Here is a 22097-nt window from a genome sequence, read left to right as displayed (position 1 = left end):
ACTACTAACCCACATATGGAGAACTGAGCAATAAATAACATTAACACACACAAACACTGAACATTAAAGTGCAAAAATGAACACACTCATACATCATATATTATGTCGATTATGCAATATATCATATTTAGTTTAAATTCAATAGATGTATATAGACATATAGTTAATCACTCGATTCAATTGCTTCACATGCAACTTTATAGGTTTACTGTGAAGAAAACACCCACTAGATGGCACTATAGTCCCAGTCTGGGACATTAGTGCCACTTTCTCCTTGTCAACTCCCTTCTATCAAAACACAAGTTTATTAACCGTTAAAAGTCAAAATACATGTGATTAATTATGCTCATTGGTAGACTTGTTGTTTGTTTTACCTCACAGTTAAGACGCAGAAATCCCTCTACATTGGTCATAGGTCCTGCAGTTTTACTTTCGACAAAGCCTGAACAAGGGTTTTGCTTGAAGCTCCATAACGTTAAAGTGCTGAGTAAAAGAAATGTCAATTGCACAGGTAGTTTTAGCTTAATTCACTGTTACATCTCTAAAGTTCAGATTTCTATAGTGCTCACATGCTTGAATATCCAGTGACAATAGTCCAGGGCAGCTGTGTGAAAAGCCAAATGCTGATTAAACATGTCCATTTCTTCTGTTGCCCTTTAACCTGCCAAGAGGAAATAAAAGCAGAGTTTATTACACTGCAGGCAGAACATAACACACAGAGGATTATACTACTGTATTTTTTACTGTATATCTTACATAGTTTAAAACATCTCACCTTTTTCTCTTCATTGCAACAGCAACCAGGACGCAGAAGGTAAAAACTACAGCAATAATTACGAGTGCAATCCCTGATGACGACAGTCCTTTCACTGGAGAAAAGCAGTACAGTGTCAGTGTGTACAGGAATAAGGTAAGTGACAAGTCCCTAAAAGAGGAAGGTGGGACATTTCCATGCTAACACTGACGTACTTTTAAATACTGAGACCAAACACTGAGCCATGATTTATCAACATGAGTCATTGCAGCATGACGCAGGCTTTTCTGAACATGAAACCTAGGTAGTAAAGTGAAACCAAGTCATTGAGTCACTGCCCAGCTCCAGATGACAATGACTCACTATTACAACATACTTATTGTGCCTCTAATTTGTTCCTAGTTCTTGAGGTAATGAATACTACATGAGCTGGATATCAAGGACTTTCCTGAGTTCCTGGTTTGGTGGTCAATGGGACACAAACAACTAGGCATCTCATAATGATGATGTCAATTCAGTGACATATTTCTCTGGAGTTTGGTGGACAGTGACATCACACCGTGGAAAGGGCGTGGGTCCCTTCCAGTCAGGTAGAATAATTAGCAAACATTACAAGGAAGTCTCTCTTTGTTAGGCATTGGGACTTCCTTGGCAGACCACTTCCTCAAGAACCAGTGACTGTCAGTAAGACAGCTCTTGACTCTGTCCGCAGTCACTTCCTGTCAGTAAGGATGGTTTTAAAGTTACTCATTGCTGGGAATTGTCTTGGAAACTGGTCTTCCAGTACTAGAATAGTGTTGGGGTTCCCTGAGTGGTTCTCTTACTGTGTAATCCCACACTACAGCTACATTACAACACACACAAGTTGTAAAAGAAAATGATTGGTATGCATACCCTTCTCCTCCTTCTTCCCATGCTCATCCTGCAAAGAAAAAGGGATCCTCTCCTGTCTTTGTCCCGCCACTCCATTATTCAGGAGACAATCCATGTGTCCATTCCAGCCTGGAGGTACCTGCAGAGTGATGTTGCTGCTGCTGGTGAATGTGTGGTCACTGTTTGTTGCTGTAATAGTCTTTGGTGGTTCTAAGCGGGTGGCATCATGTGAGGAGGTCCACTTTATGGTTGGAGCTGGTTTCCCCGTGGCAGAGCAGCCAAACACAACCTCCACGTTTTCTTCCTCGTGTGCTCTAGTGGTTGCTTGCACATCTGTTTTCACCTCAGATATTCCTTTAGAGAGTAAAAACATGCCATTTTGAGAGCAATTTAAGGATTATTTAATTCTTTAGTTACACTTTACAGACTCAGGAACATATAAAAGTTATATAATATATATATAATAATGATATAAAGAGGAAAAAGTGTAAATTTTGATTTGTGTTTTTTTCTCTTCTGCAATTTACCTTGCACTGTGAGGCAAGTCTGCTTCCTTTTGGAGCCACCAGGATACACATTGAAGGAGCAAATGTAGCAGCTTTCATCTTCCCATGTCACATTTGTGAGAGTGATGGATGATGAGCTGAGAGACGCCTCTGTGAAGATCACTTTCCCCCGGTAGGGCTCATTCACTTGCAGTCCAAACCGCTTGCTGTATGTTGCCAAATTCTCGATCGACTCATCCTTGAAAAGCCGCTGCCAAGTGACCTGCAGCACTCCTGTCGGGAAATGGTCAGTCAGTAAAAACATCTGTCAAAGCAGTAAACACGTTTCAAACCAACTGCGGGATTACTGCCGCACCTGTCGCGTCGGCTACTGCGCAGCTGTAGTGCGCATCCCCACCGTAGTCAGCTGTTGTATTTCCATAACCGCTGACCCGCGACGTGGAGGCTGAAAGGAAGACACAGGTGAATGTCATTGAGTGCAGACAAAGTAAATATCTATTTGCTGGGCGAATAAATAAAAGGTAAGCTTTTATAAACAGTGTACTTAAAGTTAAAGTACAATTTTGAGGTATTTTAATGAGTATTTCCATTTTATGCTACTTTATACTTCTACTCCACAATATTTCAAATGGAAACGCTGTACTTTTTACTTCACTACATTTATTTGACAGTGTTAGTTACTGTTTACTCTGCAGATTCAGATTAATTATGCACAATATAAATGAACTAATAAATCATGATGTATCATAATGGATGAAGCTACTCGGCAGAATATGTAGTCGTTGAAATCAGTCCCACCTTTACCAGCCACAACATTAGTGATGCTTACACATGAATGCATCACTAATTATAATCCAGTAATATAATATATATAATTCTGAAATGTGCCAATCTGCATATTACTCTTGGTACTTTAAGTAATACTCGTGTAGTCAGACTTGTAACAGTATTTTTACATTGTGGTATTGCTACTTTTACTGATGTAAAAGATCTGAGTACTTCCTCCACCACTGCATTTGAATGTAGACTACTTTGAATTATGCAATATAATAATGTAGCCTATAAATTACATATAGATTTAATATATGAAACAGGGTAAGATAAGACATTATTGATCTATTGAGGGGGAATGTTGCAGCAGCACAAGCACAGAAAGAGAGTACAAGTACAGTTAAATCAAGTAAAAAACAAATATCATCTATGATAATAATAATCTTTCATAATCTATCTTTAATCTATCCAGAATACAGAGCGAGCTGCCCTCTTCTTACCTTTAAACAGCAAACTGGTAAATATCAGCATCTGCAACATCTTCGTCTTCTACTGTACAGGCAATACTTTCAATTTAGCCACTGAGCAGACCTATAAACACATGAACTGAAAGTGAAACGAAGAGAGAGGAGGTGTCCACTGAAGTGGATTTATGTTTGCAGCTTCCACAAATATAAAATGAAAAAAATGAAAACTGACTACATTTATGATGCTGGATTATATATCCTTATTGAATATTCATACGCTAAAGGGACTAATTTATTATTGAAATCAATTAGTGAGACTACAGGAGATAATGTGATATAAATTAAGGAAGTAACAACTTTTTATGATGCTGTAACAACGGGCTTAGACTTATTTCAACCTCACTGACTCAAACTACATTTCTCTATTTGCTAATATTACAACTGTGAAGTCCAGTAAATAGTGTACTTACTGTACTTCTGTATTGTATTTACTACAACTCCAGTAATCTCAGGTGGTCAGAAAAAATCCCAGCCGAAGCAGAAGTCCCCATGTCGTGCTCTGGTGGTTCCTGGTGTTTCGAGGTTTAACACCATTTACCCCCGCAGAGCTTGATCATATTCACATTGTCACAATGGTAGGTGTGATAACAAGCGTATTTGACAGATGTCGCTCCCAGTCAACTCGAACTGGTGTCCCGACTTGTGCTGGGAAAGTCCTCCACCCTGATAAGAGTACAGCTACTACAAGATGAAAAAGATGTAGCAGAAACAGAACCCAAACTTCTCAACGCTAATGAGTCAATTATGTTAAAATGGTACTCAGCACAGCACAAACATCATACTGTATGATACCAAACATCCTCCTTTACTAATTCACTCCCCAGTCAGGTCATCATGTTCCACACATGAAAAGCAAAGTTTCTGCAGAGTGTTTTAGTGCGGGATGAACAGCAAACATCAAACAATTGCAGCTTCTTATTAACCCTTGTGTTTCTGTCCATCATGGCCTTGGGTTCGCTGCCAGTTAGCTACTTTTCAGCCTTTGCAGTTTGGCAATTCAGTTCTTTGTCAACCATGTTTTGCTTCAATAAGAAAACTTCTTATCTTATTCCCCTCAGTTGCATGATGTCACGTTCAGTATTCACAACCTACTAAAAAGGTGCCGGACAAAGTCAACTCCTACGCAACACTCTCTAGTCATATCCACAGGAATGTCTGTAAACTACATGACCCATCATGCCCCCAATCCCTTGTTAGCCTTTTGGGGAGTCTTGTTTACTAAACAGTGCTGACAGGAAGTTACTTTATAATTCCTCTTAAGTGTCCTGGAAAGAACCTAACTGCTCTGTGGAAAGGTTACTTCGGTGTACGTGACTGCCAAACATTTGGACTCACAATCTGGAAAGAAATGTTAAAAGATGACGGTACTTTAAAACTGTAGAAAAAAAGCACCTTTTTGTTCGGAGCGAACTCTCTTCAATCATCCATCACTTATGTTGTCACCATGCAGGGTTATGTTGTTATGTTGTATTGGAGACTCCTCCGCAGCCATAATGGAAATTAAAAAAAAGCATTTCAAACTATTCATTACATCTGGTAAGTACCTGTGTTGTCTGGCACCTGACACCTATAATTCTAAACCCCAATGTGACGCTAAAAGCACAGCTAGCGGCTTGTTGTTTAGAAATACTTCATGCGCCGACAATAAATCCCCACTCATATGATCCAGATTAGACCAGAACTATTTTGGTCACAAGGGCCACTTCTCTGATTTTCATGCTTATCTCTGTGCACCAGCTGTAGATAGTCACAGTCTGCCAGCTAGTCGCAAAACAACTTCAGTTTTCTTGGTTTTAAAGTTGAATTCTCCTGATTTGAGAGTCTGGTTGCGTCTGGAAGAAAGAACTGAGTTTCTCTTGCTGCTGCTTGATTTTATAAGTCTTATAAATACACAGTAAAATGTGACCCAGCCTTGTATCTACCATATATCTGCTTTGGCTAACCTGTATTGGCTGACCTTACTGGTTTGATAGCCATCTGAACACCATGGCCCCCTCAGGAGCCACCATCACTTTTTATCTAGTTAGCAACCTGTCTGGTATGTGGACATTTCATGAGTCATGTCCATTGTCCTGTCTCACCAAAGAAAAGGACACACCAATATGAAGTCATGAATTCACGCAAGTCTACGGGGTCATCAGATAACAGAAATTGTTATTTATCAGTTTGGTTTGCCTCCGTATCATTGGGGCTTGTGCAGGCGTCTCAGTCACTTGGATTCCATGTAAAACATATCATCATATTTTTAATGCTTGCTTTTCAAGAAACCCAGAACTTGTCATGCAGATGCTGAATTTGCGGTTCCAGTCAGGATAGCTGACTAATTTCCCTTCGACGTGCGAACAGTTAACATTTACTGGATCAACAGCCAGCAGTCCTCCTTAAGAGTGTGTGAAAAGAAAGGATATCCAGTCATATTTCCTCTGCAAATAAAAAGGGGAACACCAAAGAGAAAAACAATAACAACAAGAAATTTAAATCCCTCGGCTTGTGTAAAATGAAAATGAAAGCACATCCTGCTCGCTCTTTGTAAGTAAAGAAAGTAAGATCACACTGTGGATTTGTGTTGATTAAAACAAATGTTGGAATATAGTTGTTAGTGTGGATTATTTATTTATTTAAAAGAGTCATATTTGTTTCCTTAATTGGTTGTACTGTAGTTTATACCAATTCAGTTATATAGAAACCAAATATAAGCAATTACAGGGCAGCAGGTATACAGATATACGATATATAAATGAGCATTAAGACAGGCACATATTCTAAATGAGCGTAGCTTATGAGTGTGCCTGATATAATTTCTTTAAATCATATAAATCAGCCATATAACTATCACAGTTATTTAAAGCAAATGCAAAGAATGTCTCAAGCATAATGATTTTTTTTCCTCAGGATAAATCAAAGGATAACATGCAAAGCGATTCTCGCGTCTTACTGTGGATTAAAGTTCACAATAAAATGAAATCACTCTCATCTCTCATCACTGATAACTAAAGCCTGCATTAGCATTAGGGATCGATTTTATTTGAATAAATATCTTCTATTTGGAATATGTTTACATGCAGAATTAAAGATATTTTAGGGTGAAAGACAGAAGTTGTCACAAAGCAGAGGAGTGCCACCTTGTGGACAACACTTCTCCTGGGAATAGATCATATAATTTGAGCTCCACAGAAACTCCCCTGTGTGTTTGTCCTCTCTGGTGAACATGTTTGCATTATTAGTGTTAGTGTTCGAGACCTGCAGTCTGACAGTTGAATAAAGGCCTCTCTCTCTCTGTATGAAGGTGCTGTACGGCGCGATGTCTTCAGGCTCCTGCAGGAAGACACGCATTTAAAAAAAAAACACGTTTAAAGTTAAATGAATCGCATGAATGAATTTTTCTGCACAGTACCGTGTTTGGACGACTGCTCTGTGGTCTCGGTTGTCTTCTGTTGGGTGAAACAACGATGCATTAATAGTGAATCTTAATGTTTATTCACTCTGCGAAGTGTTGTCTATTTTTATGGACGAGACAGGAAATGAAAGACGTCTTGGATCAGAAAGTGCCTCATATGAAACTAGAGGTCAAGATATTTATAGATGTGACTGCAATGTGTTACATATGCTGCATGCACATGAACTCAATGTAATACTTTCTTCATGCTATTAAGTTATGAAGCATTCCTGAAGATAATACTGATGATAATGAATATTACAGATGTCTCTCACCTCTGACGTACTCCAACGCAGATAAACCCCAGAAAAACTCCTGTTATAACGATGACGACAGTTACACCAATCGAAGCACGTAGAATTGGCGTCAGTGTTGAGCTGCTGGCGTCTTCATCCTCTACAACAAAAGATGCACACTTTGATTAACATGTAAACTATAAGTTCAGACATCTTACTACCATCTCAACAATACAGATGTAGCTTAAATTCAGCCAAAGTATGAGGAAGAATACATCAAATGTGTTTACCTTCCACAGTGATATCCAGATGGAGAATATTTGTTCTACCAGGTTGTGAACACTGACAGGTGTAGTTCCCACCGTCCTCTGGTGTTAAACGTGTCAGGTGCAGGAACACAGTCTGATTCACTTGTATCAGTGTGAATCTGGAGTCACATCTGTTCTCAAAGCCGTGTCCATGTCGATAAAGCAGACGACACTCTTCTTCTCTGCTCCTCTCTGTTCTGATCTCACACACTATCAGTGTGATGATACTCAGTGTTTCGTTGCTGCATATCGGAGTCACATCTGGTTCACTCCCAATTGTTTTCACAAGAATCACTGTAATTACAATGAAAAATCAACATGAAGTGCAGTCTGAGTCCTCTAGAAAATTACAGAAAGAGTTTAGTTGTCCTCTTTAAACCAAACAAGAAAAACAACATTATGAAAACTAGTTTCTGTACATTACCATTGTTGTCAGAACACACAGTTAGTGGCAGAAGCAGAAGAACAAAGCACTGTTTCCATTCTGCCATACTGGTCAAGAAGCAACCGCTGCTGGCAGAGCACAGGATCCTGCACTGAGGGGACGACAGACACACCTCTGTGCACTGCTTGACGTAAACCTCACAGAGCTGCAGTGTGAACTCTTCTAGGAAGGAAGTGATGCTGCAGGAGCTTCTGCTTTCATGTAAAGATTCTCATGTTCTCTCACCTATGTTACATGCGTCTGCAATAACGTGTCACGTGTTCAGACCACAGTGTGAGCTGCACCAAGAGTCCAACTAATATGAAGTATCTCCTGCATTCATCTGACAACCTGTGTGATTAGTGAGAGTCGTGCATCATGTAACCTGCTGATACTGACATGTTTGTGGTCGCCAGTTTGAGGGCCGAGTCTGAGCTGTGAAGCATGGTCTCTGCAGCTTGTTGAATTTTACGTTACTCGCCTTTCTCACAAGGAAACCAGAGCTGCTATAACTGAGGGTTTTGATGTTTAGTTGTTGTCTTGGTGGATCTCACATTCAAACACCTGACTTTCATCGTGCTGTAACTGAAAACTGGTGTGTAACATTAATATACTATTTTTTTATGGTAAAAGCAAACCTCCATCTCAGTGCTTTCCACACAACTTAAAGCTAGAAACACTCGCTTTAACCTCTCAGAGTCTAACAAATCTGGAAGAGCGCTGGGCCATGTCAAATGTTTAACTTATGTTGCCTGTGTGGTCAGCACGTATTCAGAGGCTTATGCTTCATTGTAAAAATGAAAGCATGTTGTTAAACTGCTCAGCCCCTGCCTGGCAGTGTGTGACAAAAACTAACCGTAATTCTGTAATTTGGTGCTGGCGAATCAAGTCTAACTAATGCACAACCAGGGAATCACTAACAAGCTTATATCACATACTGTGTCACACCACATGCAATTCCTCAGTGACTATATTTTTAGGCTGTTTCTAGTGAGAAAGATCCACTCCCCAACAAGCAATTATTTATTTCATTCAAGTGGATTTTATTTGTCAGTTATTACAATGATACATGTATGAATAATTGGGACAGTTCTGTACATGACTCATGACAAGGTATATGTGTTAAAAAAGAGTGACTTAACACCCCCTGAAAAACAGCTTTTCATCCGGGTGCTAAGTCACTCTTTGAATTGATCCTACAAAAGCATTTCCTGTGAGACATGCAGCATTTACACACCAGCTAACTCGGACTTTCTTGTGTTTTCTCTGCCAGTTATCATCGTCACTGGACCTGAAAATCACAGCCATTCTTCAAGTTGTATATACACTCATGTCATCTTGATTCAAATGTTTTCATAGATTTTACAACCAGGATCAGTGTCTCTACAATCTACTTCCTGATCATCCACATGTGCGGTCACCATGCTGTTGCTGGCTGAACGTCTCTTGGTGTCGTGTTGATGTTGCACTGAGGAGATAGTTTGGTAGAGATCACTTGCTGGCACCTGAAGGCTTGTGTACGGGTCATCTGGGTCCTATGGAAACATCAACATTTTACAGCATCATGTTTTAAAAAACCTGACTAAATGAGGTTAAATTCTTATTTTTCCTTACTATGTACTTTCAGAGGTTTTATTAGGTACATCTGCTCGTTCAGGCAGGAAATTGAATTAGGTTTTCTGGAAACACAAGTGAGTCCATGTATTTTCTTCTCCTGGCATACCTCTTACATACATATCTGTTACATGAATTTATAGTCACAGGACTGTTTTCACTGATCTGGAGTTTACAAAAGGTGCCTTCTACTGATGCAAAGTCTATTTTACAGCTCTCTTCCCACAGCATCAACTGAGAGGCGTTGTGGTGGCCGAGTGGTTAGACTCATACCATACTGCACGGGACAGTTGTTCCATGTCGTACCCCCCTCTCATAATTTCCTGTCTGCATGCACAAATAACATAAAAGAAGAAGGCCTCAGCTGCAGTAAACGCCTTGAATGTAAAAGTATATGTACGATTACACACATTAAAATAGCTGCTTTATATGTTTAAAGGCAGAGAACAGAAGGATACGTGGCTCACCAAAGAGCAGGAGGGTTCACAGACTGATGCTCCTGATCTTGTATCGTCTCTAAATAAGAAAAGATGTCAGAAGTGGAACACACATCGTTAAAACCCCACGACAACCTCGCTCAACACAGCTACACAATTTCTGTAGTTTTTACTATTAATTTCAAAACACAACATTAATTTGAACAACAGGTTAAATGGACAAAATCACACTTATGGCTGCCAGAGACTTGCATGAGAATATTACAGATGAAAATATTGAGTATCATTTATTTACAATTCTTTTTTTTTTTCAATTCAGTGATAAAAAATTATATTTTACAAGTTTTCACCTTGAATGTGTTTTTCTCAGGATATGTCTGAGGACAACTCCAGCCACGACGGTGAGTGCAGTAACACCACCGATCACAATGACGGGCAACATCCAAAAAGAATTTCCCCTGAAGTACCCTTCATAAGTTTGTAAGTAAGTATTTATGAACACACAACGGAAAATAATCTGAGCCAAAGGGTTGTTCAAAGCCACTCAGAAATATAAGAAATACAACACAGTATGTTTTACCAAAGTTAACAGACTTTTGAAACTTTACCTTCTACAGTGACATGAAGATGGAGAACAGATGCTCCATCAGGAGATAAACACTCGCAGGTGTAGTTCCCACCGTCCTCTGGTGTTAAACTGGTCAGGTGGAGGAACACAATCTCATTCTCCGTCATGAGAGTGAACCTGGAGTCGCATCTGTGCACAAAGTCCCGTCCATATTGATACAGCAGGCGACACTCTTCTCCCCTGTTCCTCTTTGTTCTGATCCTGCATGTTATTGATGCGATGATGTGCAGTGTTGCATTGCTGCATACAGGAGTGACATCTGGTTCTGTCCCGATTGTTTTCACAAGAGTCTCTGCAAACAACAGGAAAGAGCTTTTGAAACATCTCTGACTGCAAAAGAATCAGAATAATGTACAGCAGATAGTGTGATACTCTCTTTAAAACCTGAGCTACATATTCTTCTACCAAACTGCAACACTGGCTAACTTGCATGTAAATAAACTAAATAAATAAATATACAGCACCGTCAGAGTCAAAGCTCAAACACGGCGGCAGAAGCAGCACAAACCAGAGCTTCCATTGATCCATCAGCGCACAAAGTCTGAACAACAGTCAACAAGACTGAAGAGAGGAAGATAGACTTTAACGCACCCCTTTTGCTACATAAACCTCAAAATACCAAAAATACCTTGTGAGAGTATGAGAATGAGGTGATATAAAAGGGAAGCTGAAGACCTTCCTCTATTTTCAAGTAAAGACTCTCTGAGTACAAATGTAAGCATTCACAGGGCGTGTTGGAGGAGAGCCAATAACGCAAAATGAGTTGATATTTGGTGACTGACTGAAAATTAGATGTAAACAGCACTCATCACTTTTTGTATCAAGGCACATGTAGGCCACATTTCCTTCCTGCAACCAGGTTTGAGAGGTCATGGTGAGTTTCATGATACAGAAGAATGGCTGAGTGTATCTTCCATCGAAACTTCTCAAATGGCATCTATGATATTGTTGGATTGTAAGCGCACAACTCACCGTGGTGTGAACGTCTTCATGGCCGTTAGTTTGTTTGGTTGCTGCAGGACATTCAGTCTGAACAGGGACAAAAATAATACAAATTAATCTACAAGCATCGCCTTCTGTTCATGACATTTACATAAGGTCTAAATGTAATAATCCTCTAAATTACCGTTCTTCTTGCCGGGTTCTGCACACCGTTTGGAGACATCAGGGTTTGTTTTGTGCAAAGTAGCTAAAAGATAATCTGCCGTAAGAACACATGAAGCCTCAATTTGGTTTTGTTTTCATTTTGCAGCTTTGAAGAAGAAGAAATGGTTGTCTCCTCCAGTAAATAATCAGGTTTACCTGCAACCTTTATTCTTGATTGAAAGCTGTATCATGTAAAGGTCTGCCGGGTCGAGAGGCATCTGCAGCATCACGGAGGCGGCAGAGAAAGCCTCGAGGTAGATTCGGGTAAGGACAGGAAGTTCACACGGGAAGCTGAGATGCTGGGTGTCAGGTCAAGGTGACACCGAATTTAACCTGAGTATTAAAACATCCAACAACACCAGGTTACATCATTGATGATGAATTATTAAATATTGTCTGAAATCACACAGCAGTTTGGAGAAAATTATTTCATGAGAAGTATTATAGTGTTTACTGTATATTCAGAATCAAATGCAGAGATGACACACGGGGGGGGTGTTTGTTTTAATAAATATTTAATTATAACAGCTTTGCAGGTATAAGGTTGTTTTAAACATTAATTTATTAGATCTGTTATTCTGATCATTGTATTTGTCAGACACTATAATACACTCAATGTGCTCCGTTTAAAACATGAAACTTAAAAAACAATTGAGTTTTAGAATTAAATGCACTTCAAGGAGTGAAATCGTCGGGAAACACTGGAATACATGTTGTATAATTAAAACTCTACATCCTTAAATTTATGTCATCTCGGGGGAATAATTCACATACATTTCACAACCTCTGGCAGTCGAATAAAGTTCATTCTCTCTCTGTATGAAGGTGCTGTACGGCTCAATGTCGTGTTGTTCCTGCAGAAGAACACGTAGTTTAATACATATTCAAATAAAGTAAATTGTACGGCAGACAAGAAGCAGGTGCAACACTTAGGAGTACAGTACCGTGTTTGCACCACTGGTCAGTGATTCTGATTGTCTTCTGTTGGATAAACAACAAATTATTCATTCACTCTTTGCTTTAATTAAGATTATTTTTTCCCTATCAGCTCTGTACTGGTCTCTTACCTATGGTGAATTATTCTGAGGATAAATCCCAGAATAACTCCAGTCACAATGACGAATATAGTTGCACCAAACAGAACACTTTGAATTGGCGTTTCTATTGAGCTGCTGGAGTCTTCATCTCCTTAAACATGGCAAAGAAAAATATCCTTGTCAGAAAAGTAGCACTATTTATACAGATTATACTCTCTGTATATTATGTAATATTATACAACTGGCATATTATATATGATCATAAGTACTGTTTGTCATTTTGCTTTGTATGTTTTGTTGCTGTACTTGCACTACACTTGTATTTACTCTGTGAAATAAAGCAGGACACAGTGACGTTGATGTCACTGGAAATACATCAAGTTTGAAACACAAGAATATTATATATATATATAAATATATAATAAATCATTTACCTTCCACAGTGATATTGAGATGGAGAATGTGTGTTTTATCAGGTTGTGAACACTGACAGGTGTAGTTCCCACCGTCCTCTGGTGTTAAACGTGTCAGCTGGAGGAACACAGTCTGATTCACTTCTATCAGTGTGAATCTGGAGTCACATCTGTTCTCAAAGTCGTGTCCATGTTGATAAAGCAGACGACACTCTTCTTCTCTGCTCCTCTCTGTTCTGACCTTACACACTATCAGTGTGATGATATTCAGTGTGTCGTTGCTGCATATCGGAGTCACATCTGGTCCTCTCCCAATTGTTTTCACAAGCAGCTGCCCAGTCTCTGCAATCAATTAATTACAATAAAAAAATACATTAGAATTAGAATTATGCATTTGTAAAATACACTATAATAATAAATAAATCACGTTTCTCTCTTTAAATTAGTTAGTTAGTAGTTAAACATTATGAAAACTAGTTCCTGTACTGTACCTTTTCCCTCGATACAAGAAGTCAGCTGCAGAAGCAGAACAAGTTTCCACAGTTTCCATCTACCCATACTGGTCAAGGCATCCAAGCAACAGTGCAGCTGCTGCTGGCGGAGTCCAGTATGTTGAACTGTATTGGCGAGGACAGACAGACAGGTTTGTGTGGTTCTCTGGAAACATAAAACCTCAGACTCTCAGCTCTCACAGAGGTGGTGCTGGTGTGAGGAAGTGCAAGACATGAACGCTTCTGCTTTCATGTTAAGACACTTGGCTTTTACTCTGATGCACAAAGTCCACAAAATGAAGCGATGAGAAGATAACGGTTCAAGGATGATGAGGAAAGAAAGAAGCAGAGCACCTGTGTCCCCATAGGACTCCTGTATTCGTGCTGTCACAGTGTTTCTAATCACAACGCTGCAACACATTATACTGCAGACACATGAAGCATTACACATACGTTTAAAGCATTTCGTGAAAGTTTTCCATCTGTGGTTTCTTCTCAGGATAGGAACAGGAGCCAGAAAATAAAACATAAAATGTCAATATGTCAATCTGTATTAAATCCCGGTGAGAAGAACAATTTCTACTCCACTTGACCACCCACTCATTATAAAATAACCTGAATAAATCACACATAATATAAAGGAGGTTTTGTACAGTACTTTTGCTGTCAGCACACACACACACACACACACACACACACAATCATAACTATTTCACTCACTGTCAAAAACTTAAATAAAAACTTTTTTATTTGTTTAATCCACAAATTAAATATTTAAATATATTTAAACTCAAGCCATGAATATTTGGGACAATAAGCAACATAAATAGTTCAAATTAACAGCTCTTCATTTCCAGTGATTCATCATTTATATCCCTGTTAGATGTATACAATGAATCTTACTGTCTATAAGAGAAATTATGTGATGCAGCAATTTTATTGTATTTCTTGATTTTTGTGTTGGTTTAATAAAAAAAAAAAAAAAAAAAAACATAATTCTGGGCAACAAGGAAATCCATCAACAAAAAAGTGTCTCTTAGCGAACATATAAGACATTGGACATGTTCAACTTTTCATATGTGCAGTCGCTGTGTTGTTGATTGAAGTTACATTAAATATAAGACACAGAGAGTTTCACCATCTCAGAAATGAGCCACCTTCCTGCCATTTTAACACTTTAGACCACCTGCGAAGACTTTTGTCACACTCATTAGGAGAAGTGCTGGCCTCTCCTAAAATAAATGAAGGAAAAAAAATTAAACAGCGCTGTGATGCTGGCATCCTCTTGGACTCAGTTTAAATGCAATGTTTTTACTGCTGCCTACACAAAAGAGGCCCAAACAAAACTGGATGCAAATCGAAGCACTTCAACGACTTTCAAGGTTGTTTGAGGACGTCCAATTACCTAAAATGTGTTATGTTCAAAAGGAAGACTTGACAAGGATGAAATGGGTTATGCAAATCCTTAACGTCACAAATTCAAAACATGGAAACTTCCAGGAGTCCAGAATTCATGCTGCAGGCCACATTAAAAAAAATATGAGATTCACCAACAAGAATATTCATTCACAGACAAACACGTGATGCAACTGCTGCACATATTAGAAAATCAATATCTCGAGTGCCTCAGTTTTGAGCCGTGGTCCAGTTAGAGTAGCCAGCTGAATAGTGGACGTAGAGGGTGAAGCCCCACAAAGCTGTCAAGGCCACAACCAGGACAATAAAAACCTTCTGGGCCCAAAGGCAGCGATCCAACTTCTGCTCCAGTCGACGGCTGCTGGCCATCACCTGCAGGAGCTGAGGGCCGCACACAAACACCACCAGGGGTTCAAATTAGTGACAAGAGAAGTCTTTTCAAAAATGTGTACAAAGTCAGTTACTATGTATTCCCATGACCACACGGCTGGTACAACTAACCGTTGCCTGCATGCTGTGCTGATGGTTACACATCGCTCGTGTGTTGTAGTTGAGGACGGGCCTCACGTCCTGCAGGAGATGTCTGAAAAATAAAGATGAATTTGTTTGTGCCTTTGTGTTTTTAGTTTGTGGTCATCCTCCTTTAAAAACATCTTATTTACTGTCTTTGTTAGGCAGGACGAGACTCACAGGTTTGCAAAATAATGGAAAGAAAATGATTTTAAATACAGAAGATGTAACAGTTCGAACAAAAAAAAAGATAAATCATCTTTAATATTAGTGCTGCAGTTTTCCTCATCCTCTGTTCTTTCCTGCTGTGTCATGTTATCACCAGTCTGACCTTTGCTCCATCATTTTAGACTGGGGGATCTCCTCCCAGAACTGGGCCAGATCCTGGTCGCCATCAGTGGTGCCGGGCTCCATTTCAGCAGCCGTGACGAGGAAACGTCCTGAGAAGACGCCTGAGAGCATTTCATTTAATGGCTTTGACTGACGATGCACAAATTAATTATAAATATAAAATGAGTCTTCGGACATGGCTGAGCGTTGACGGTACGTGATGCGGACGTACCTTCACACAGGAACACAGTGACTTCCTCGGAGGTCCCAGCTGCTGCTGCTGCTGGTCTTCACCTTGTGTTCCTCTGAAGCGGAGGAGCCACAGGAACTGGTCTCAGAGACTTTGTCCCTGGAAAACAGAGGAGTCAGATTAGACAGGCATTTTTCCTCCCACGGCATTGTGTTGAGTAATTTAATCAAGTGGTACTCCACCCATCACCCCCACCAGATCAAGAGGTGTTACTGCCTACCTGTGTAAAGTAAGGAGCATTTAAACTCATCACTATGGCAGTGACGTTTTTACATCACTAAACACTGTCTGTTATTGTTTTTTGCAGGCAGATTTAAACAGATTCACAGGACGTGGAACCAGGTAGAACAGTTTATCCAAGACCGAGGCAACACGGACTGTTTTTGATAAGAGTGGTCACAGCTGCATGTTTCAGGACTGTGGTTAAAATGCTTAAATACATTCAAGTAAGTGAGGAATGAAACTAGGTCAAGCGTCTCTACACCGCAGTCATGAGACAAGCGTGGAAATGATGTGTGTGAAGCAGCAGGATCCATCACTGACTGTACTGTTGTGGTTAGCTGACTGATAAACATATGCAGCAAGAAGATCATCACAGTTTAGAGCAAGCAGGGTTGTATGGTGAGAAGCACAGTTCAGGAGTCTTCATGTGATGCAAACAAGATATTAAATCCTGAGCCAACACATATATACATGTGGAGGGAAAAGCTCTGATTTTATTCAAGACACACCGGCCTCTCCGGGACATCCAGGAGAAGCTGCTGTCTGATCTGACGTTTCCACTCCATCGTCATCATCTGCAAAGCACGGATACGTAAAGACATCAGGCTCAGAGAGGAGAAACGACAGGATTTCTTTCAATATCAAACATCTATCATTTGACTGCTCTGGAAAGAAAAGGAAGGAAACCACAGCTTCAGTAACAGCTCTCATTTTTATCACTCTGGTCTGGGTGTTGTGGCTTTTACTCGCTCTTTTTTTGTGTGACAGACATCAAAATCAACAATAATTTAACCTGGTTGACACAAGAGCCAACATGGCAGCCAAATATAAGAATCGGAGGTGTGCACAAAATGTGAAACTACCCATCATGTAACAGCAGCTATTACACATGCAGTGATGTAGTTATGCGACTTCTGAAACTTCTGTTTCATATACGTTTAGTTTAGTGGTGATTGAAAGAAGAGAGGACAGCCACATTCATATAACATCATCACTGCATACCTGGAAAATTAAATAACATGCGTAACGAATGCACATTTATTATGTATACAAGAGTATTCAAGTAAGCAATACTACAGAAAAGCCGTGTTCTGGAATAGATATAATGCTTATTTCATTTTGCTAACACATCCATTCAAACAACACGCTGCAGGAGGAGATGTGTTTTGAAAAGGCACATCTGTCTTTTTGCATTTCCTCTGAAAGCTTTGAAGCCTCAAGCCAAAGCATGACCCAGATATACAGTCGAACATATCTCACAGCACTCTGCTAACTATCCTGCTCGTACACCCCCTCTCCAAATATAAAATCACAATGCAATACTCGCACCACATAATGTTACATTTGGGCATTTTGGGGCGAGAGGAGGTATTAAGTTTTTTACATAGAGGACGTGTAATGAAGTGGGATGAGAAAGAACTGGCAGTGAGAATAAAATAAAAAAAGTTCTGCTGTAGGGAAAAAACAAATACCGACACATACGGAAACATACAAATTAAAGTTTGGGTTTTACAAATGTAGGACATTATAAATGTTTAGCAGACAGCAGAGAGACACGAAGATGTTTGATGTTCTTTTATGAATCACGTCTTATATGAAAACACCAGAGGAGTGAAACTGAGACCGACAGATGCATGCGCAGATAAACCGATTAGATCTCCCATCAAATTAGACCACAGTCAGACATGTCAGAGATGACAGGGAGGAGCGTCCCTGTTTTCCTTCTTGATGTAAAGCTCCAGCCAGAGGGCCACATGTGTCTTCCACATCCTCATAGCTTCACCCTAAAGCAGACAGAAGGAAGGCACTAACACGTACAGTGCTGCAAGTTAAAAGCTAAAACTATTATTAGATATAACTGTCAGAAATCTGAATTTTGCAAATAACTGAGTCAGATTGTCAAAATTTAAGATATTAAAAGGTGGCAAAAACATTGTGGAGACCTTATTTAACCAGTTAAAAAACAAAAGCCCTACATTAAAATGTTACTTGGGTAAAAATACAAAAGTATAGCATCAAAAGTAGTACCAAAAGTACATTTCAGAATAATATACATCATATCAGTGGATTATAAATTGTGATGCATTATGTGTTGCTGGTGGCAAAGGTGGGACTGCTTTCAACTGCTTTATATTATGGGTATCTAATACATCATAATTTATATGTTGATTATATATTATATTAATGATCTAAATCTGGTAACTAAAGGTATTAAATAAATGTAGTGGAGTAAAAAGTACAATATTTCCTTCTGAGATGTAGAATTAAAAATTTGCATAAAATGGAAATACTCAAGTAAAGTGCAAATACTTCAGAAAAATATACTTTAATTTCACAAACCCATACAAGAAGAGGATGAACTTGACCACTGAAAAAAGAGCCACTATTTGAACGTGTTGCATGTCTGCTTAGCGTCCACTGGGTGGCGCCACGCAGCCAGCATTTATGTTGCTGTGCCTCAAAGGCTGCTGGGAAATTTCCTCAGAGGAAGCATCATGAGGCGATAAACAAGTTGACATCAAACAGGTAAATGTTTCCTCATGAGAGCACGTAAACACACCTTCTACGCTACATGTAGCACCTGTGTGTTTATCCGCGTTGTGTTGTTCTGTGTTTGGGGTGAAGTTGTAAAACCAGAGCGCGTCCATCTTTGTTTTCAAGATGTCAGCGCGTCTTTTTCCCTCCTCCTGAACCCTCTAAGTTAGCCTGTTGTGTTTTAGAGTGAGTACTTTATCTCAACAGAGGCTGCAGCTGTTAAACGTACTCTGCTTTTGTTCGTTGTTCTCATCAGTAATTCTGTGTCTTTCTGATTTAGCAGGTTAGCAAAGTTAGCAGGGAGATTCACTGACCTGCAGGCATCTCAGTCATGGTAAGGAAGGTGAAGTCTGCTAATGGTGCAGTAAAGGTGTGCTGGACATGATGTTATATCCCTATTATTTTAACCTTAAATGACATTAAACTCTGGTGTAAACAGAGTTATGTCCGCAGGAAGTGACACATTAAAGCTTTAGAGTGAAATACAGGTTTTCTTTTTACAGAAGTGCCCAGCACACCTTTTTAAATTACTTCAAAACCAGGAAACAATCAAAAAGTGTAACAGTGAATAACATGAAACTGGACTGATTCTTCTCATTGGCAGGAGGACATAAGCTCTGTGATGTCCAGGTTTTCCAGCCCGGTGTACAGCCGCTACTGGCAGCACTACCGGCAGGCTATGGCCTGGCACCAGAGACACAGGCGTGCCTACCAAAAGGCCTTGGAGGCCGCGTACGGCCCCGGCTACCGCCAGGAGACTCACCCAGGCGGCCGCCGGCGCTATGCAGACTGGCACGCCGGAGAGGGAGGCAGCAAAGACGGAGGGGATGGGGACGAGGAGAGCAGCTCGGACAGCGAGATCGAGTGCGACGTCAGCAACATGGAGATCAGCGAGGAGCTTCGGCAGTATTTCGCCCAGACAGAGAAGCACAGAGAGGAGCTGAGTAAGAGAGCAGGGGGTGTAGGTGTTGAGGAAGTTAAAGAGGAGTGTCTCCAAACGTCTCCCATCTCCGTCACTTGATCAGACATCATAGTATTAGTATAAAGTGAAGAGACCGCCTGCTATGCGTCTGAAAATAATCTGTCCTTGCAGAGAAGCAGCAGCAGATGGAGGCCGAGGAGCATGAGCGCTACGTGCCGGCCGACCAGGACCTGCACGTCGTCTCCTGGCGAAGCAGCGCGGCTCCACCCTTCGAGCGACCTGGTGAGAGACGAGGAGCCGAGATGAAGAAGCTGTATGGCGAGGACTCGGCCAAGATCCTGGCCATGGAGACGGCAATGCAGCTCACTTTCGACAGGAACTGTGACCTCAAACAGCCCAAGTATTGGCCCGTTATCCCCCTGAAGCTGTGACGGCTGCGAGCAGAGCTGCAAACTGTTTGATTTGGAGGAAATCCCTGCTCTGATCTCTCTGAGACGGCAGCTTTGTCATGTAATGGATCGTGGCTGTCGACTCTAATGTTACAGCTAATGGTTTGGGTTAGCTGAGGGTTGAAAGTTATTTTAAGCACAAAAAAAAGTTGCATAAATTAGCTGAGCTTCTGCTCAGCCAGACGCGACTGTCGCCAACCTGTCAGCTGCTGCTCCAGATGAAAACTTATGATTTTGATGCTGCACATAATGTTTTTTTGTGGCTTTACACTTTTACATAAGTTATTTTTAACTCAGGATCAAGCATGCAGCACTGCCCTTTATCCAAGAGACTGCCTAGTTTTACTTGTCACCATAGTTTCTGTCTCTTGATTTCAGCACAAATAATAAAAACGAGTGTCAGTTGAGGGTCAGAGGTACAGTAGAATTGCCCCCGTAGGTGATGTAAATACATTCAAACAACATGTGCCTGCGTGTTTCCTCCTAATCTGTTTTTGTTTACCCTCCAGCCCGGTGATGTTACATGCTGCAGTAGCTCCTCTTATGCCTGTCAACTTGGTTTAACCACAAAAACATTTCCAGCCCCCTTCCTCTTGTTCAAATTTAGAAGCATTCCCGCATGGCTGCTTCTGATATTCTACTTTTCAACATACACGAAGAGTGATTTTGTTGTTGTTGCTTCTAAACTGTGCCTCTCTGATTCTGACATTTCATCGGGCTCAAAGCCGCTCATGTGGTTTCTCAGGAGGGACGTTGACTATTCTCTTTTATCCCTGCACCCCTTTTTTTTTAGACTGAGGGATGTGTGTTTTAAAATAATGTTTATAATAAAGTGTTTTATGTCTGGATAAAACCTGCTTCGTCAGTAGTGATTTCTTGGTTACCTCTCTGTAATGAGAGTCTGGCTCTTAACTGCTATTAAGCTTCATTTCAACATCCAAAATATTGTTTTAATTCAGCATTTTTACACTCGATTACTAGATTCAAACAATTCTGATCCCACACGAAGGTTTTCCTGCAGGGACCTGAAATCTCTCACTATATCAACCGTGTTCAGTCAGTATGTTCAGTATTCATTTGTAAGTTTTCTGGTATCAGTATAACATTGGTGCAGTGAATAGTGGTACTAATTAAGAAAAAGTACCAATGCAACAATGTAAAAATTCCTCCATTCAAAAGCACAACATGCTTAAAATATTCAAATTAAACTATGGCTGCCAATTAAAGAAGTGGCGTAAAAAGTACAATATTTCCCAATGAAGTGTTGTACTGCATGATACTTGAGTAAATGTACCCGGTAACTTTCCACAAGGACTTCCTGTTCTGTTATTATTCAGTTTATTGTATGAAAACAATAATTCATACTCATTAGGGAAAGTCTGCATGCCGTGTGAGCTTAATTAGATTTGTTGGTAGGTCAATGCTCAAACTGTAGGAAATTATAATATGGTATCACTAACTGATTGAGAATATCACGTGGAAATGGAAAAGATAAATAACACTGCTCCTCACTGCCGTTTGACTCCTTTACATAAAAACATTCGTGTTTTTGCTTTTTAATTCTTTCCTTTTTATCTAATAACGCCTGGAGAGCCAAAAAGGACTCCCGTGGCAGTGTGTTTTGGATTAATGAAGTCTGATCCATTTGCAGCCCCGGCCGTGACGCCACGCCTCACCCTCCACCCGCCCCCCCGATCCCACAACGGGACGTCCAGTTGTTTGCATGCAGCCCCCCTTCAAACAACCTGTGGACATCATCTGGGAGTCGGGTCACTTTCTGTCTCAGGGCCAGTTTCCACTGCAGATAAAATGGGTAGGTCAACTATTTCCTGCATTTTACCGCAACTTCTTACTTTCGTTTC

The 22097-nt window shown here is 40.2% G+C and overlaps 2 protein-coding genes and 1 long non-coding RNA gene across 3 annotated transcripts; 1 reads left to right on the top strand and 2 right to left on the bottom strand.

Moving 5' to 3' along the window:
- Positions 1 to 91: 91 nt before the first annotated feature.
- Positions 92 to 2606, bottom strand: LOC139306998 (OX-2 membrane glycoprotein-like). The gene is made up of 5 exons (XM_070930957.1): positions 2489 to 2606; positions 2155 to 2406; positions 1649 to 1981; positions 776 to 869; positions 92 to 661 (listed from the first exon to the last, which is right to left on the bottom strand). Exons 1-5 carry the CDS (start codon positions 2604 to 2606, stop codon positions 628 to 630), a joined length of 831 nt encoding a protein of 276 aa, XP_070787058.1. The 3' UTR covers positions 92 to 627.
- A 9058-nt stretch (positions 2607 to 11664) lies between these two features.
- LOC139306448 (uncharacterized) lies at positions 11665 to 12829 on the bottom strand. The gene is made up of 5 exons (XR_011599465.1): positions 12728 to 12829; positions 12605 to 12641; positions 12435 to 12514; positions 11817 to 11993; positions 11665 to 11703 (listed from the first exon to the last, which is right to left on the bottom strand). It is a non-coding gene; the product is annotated as an uncharacterized lncRNA (long non-coding RNA).
- Positions 12830 to 19000: 6171 nt separating this feature from the next.
- Positions 19001 to 21076, top strand: gemin8 (gem (nuclear organelle) associated protein 8). Its single transcript, XM_070930795.1, has 4 exons — positions 19001 to 19050; positions 19145 to 19198; positions 19469 to 19808; positions 19958 to 21076. The coding sequence occupies exons 2-4, from the start codon at positions 19196 to 19198 to the stop codon at positions 20215 to 20217; spliced, it is 603 nt and encodes a 200-aa protein (XP_070786896.1). The 5' UTR covers positions 19001 to 19050; positions 19145 to 19195; the 3' UTR covers positions 20218 to 21076.
- Positions 21077 to 22097: the final 1021 nt, after the last annotated feature.

This window comes from Enoplosus armatus, chromosome 24, assembly GCF_043641665.1.
Source record: "Enoplosus armatus isolate fEnoArm2 chromosome 24, fEnoArm2.hap1, whole genome shotgun sequence".
Classification (NCBI taxonomy): domain Eukaryota; kingdom Metazoa; phylum Chordata; class Actinopteri; order Centrarchiformes; family Enoplosidae; genus Enoplosus; species Enoplosus armatus.
The sequence above is the reverse complement of the archived record's forward strand: the minus strand, read 5'-3'. Positions and strand labels throughout refer to the sequence as shown.

Bases quoted from the DNA above. Each gene is read 5' to 3' on its own strand.
- LOC139306998 (XM_070930957.1), bottom strand. From the start codon at position 2,606: ATGACATTCACCTGTGTCTTCCTTTCAGCCTCCACGTCGCGGGTCAGC. The intron at 2,407-2,488 runs GTGCGGCAGTAA...ATTTCCCGACAG, and splicing joins CGCAGTAGCCGACGCGACAG to GAGTGCTGCAGGTCACTTGG. The intron at 662-775 runs GTGAGATGTTTT...TCCTCTTGGCAG, and splicing joins GTTGCAATGAAGAGAAAAAG to GTTAAAGGGCAACAGAAGAA.
- gemin8 (XM_070930795.1), top strand. The intron at 19,809-19,957 runs GTAAGAGAGCAG...CTGTCCTTGCAG, and splicing joins GAAGCACAGAGAGGAGCTGA to AGAAGCAGCAGCAGATGGAG.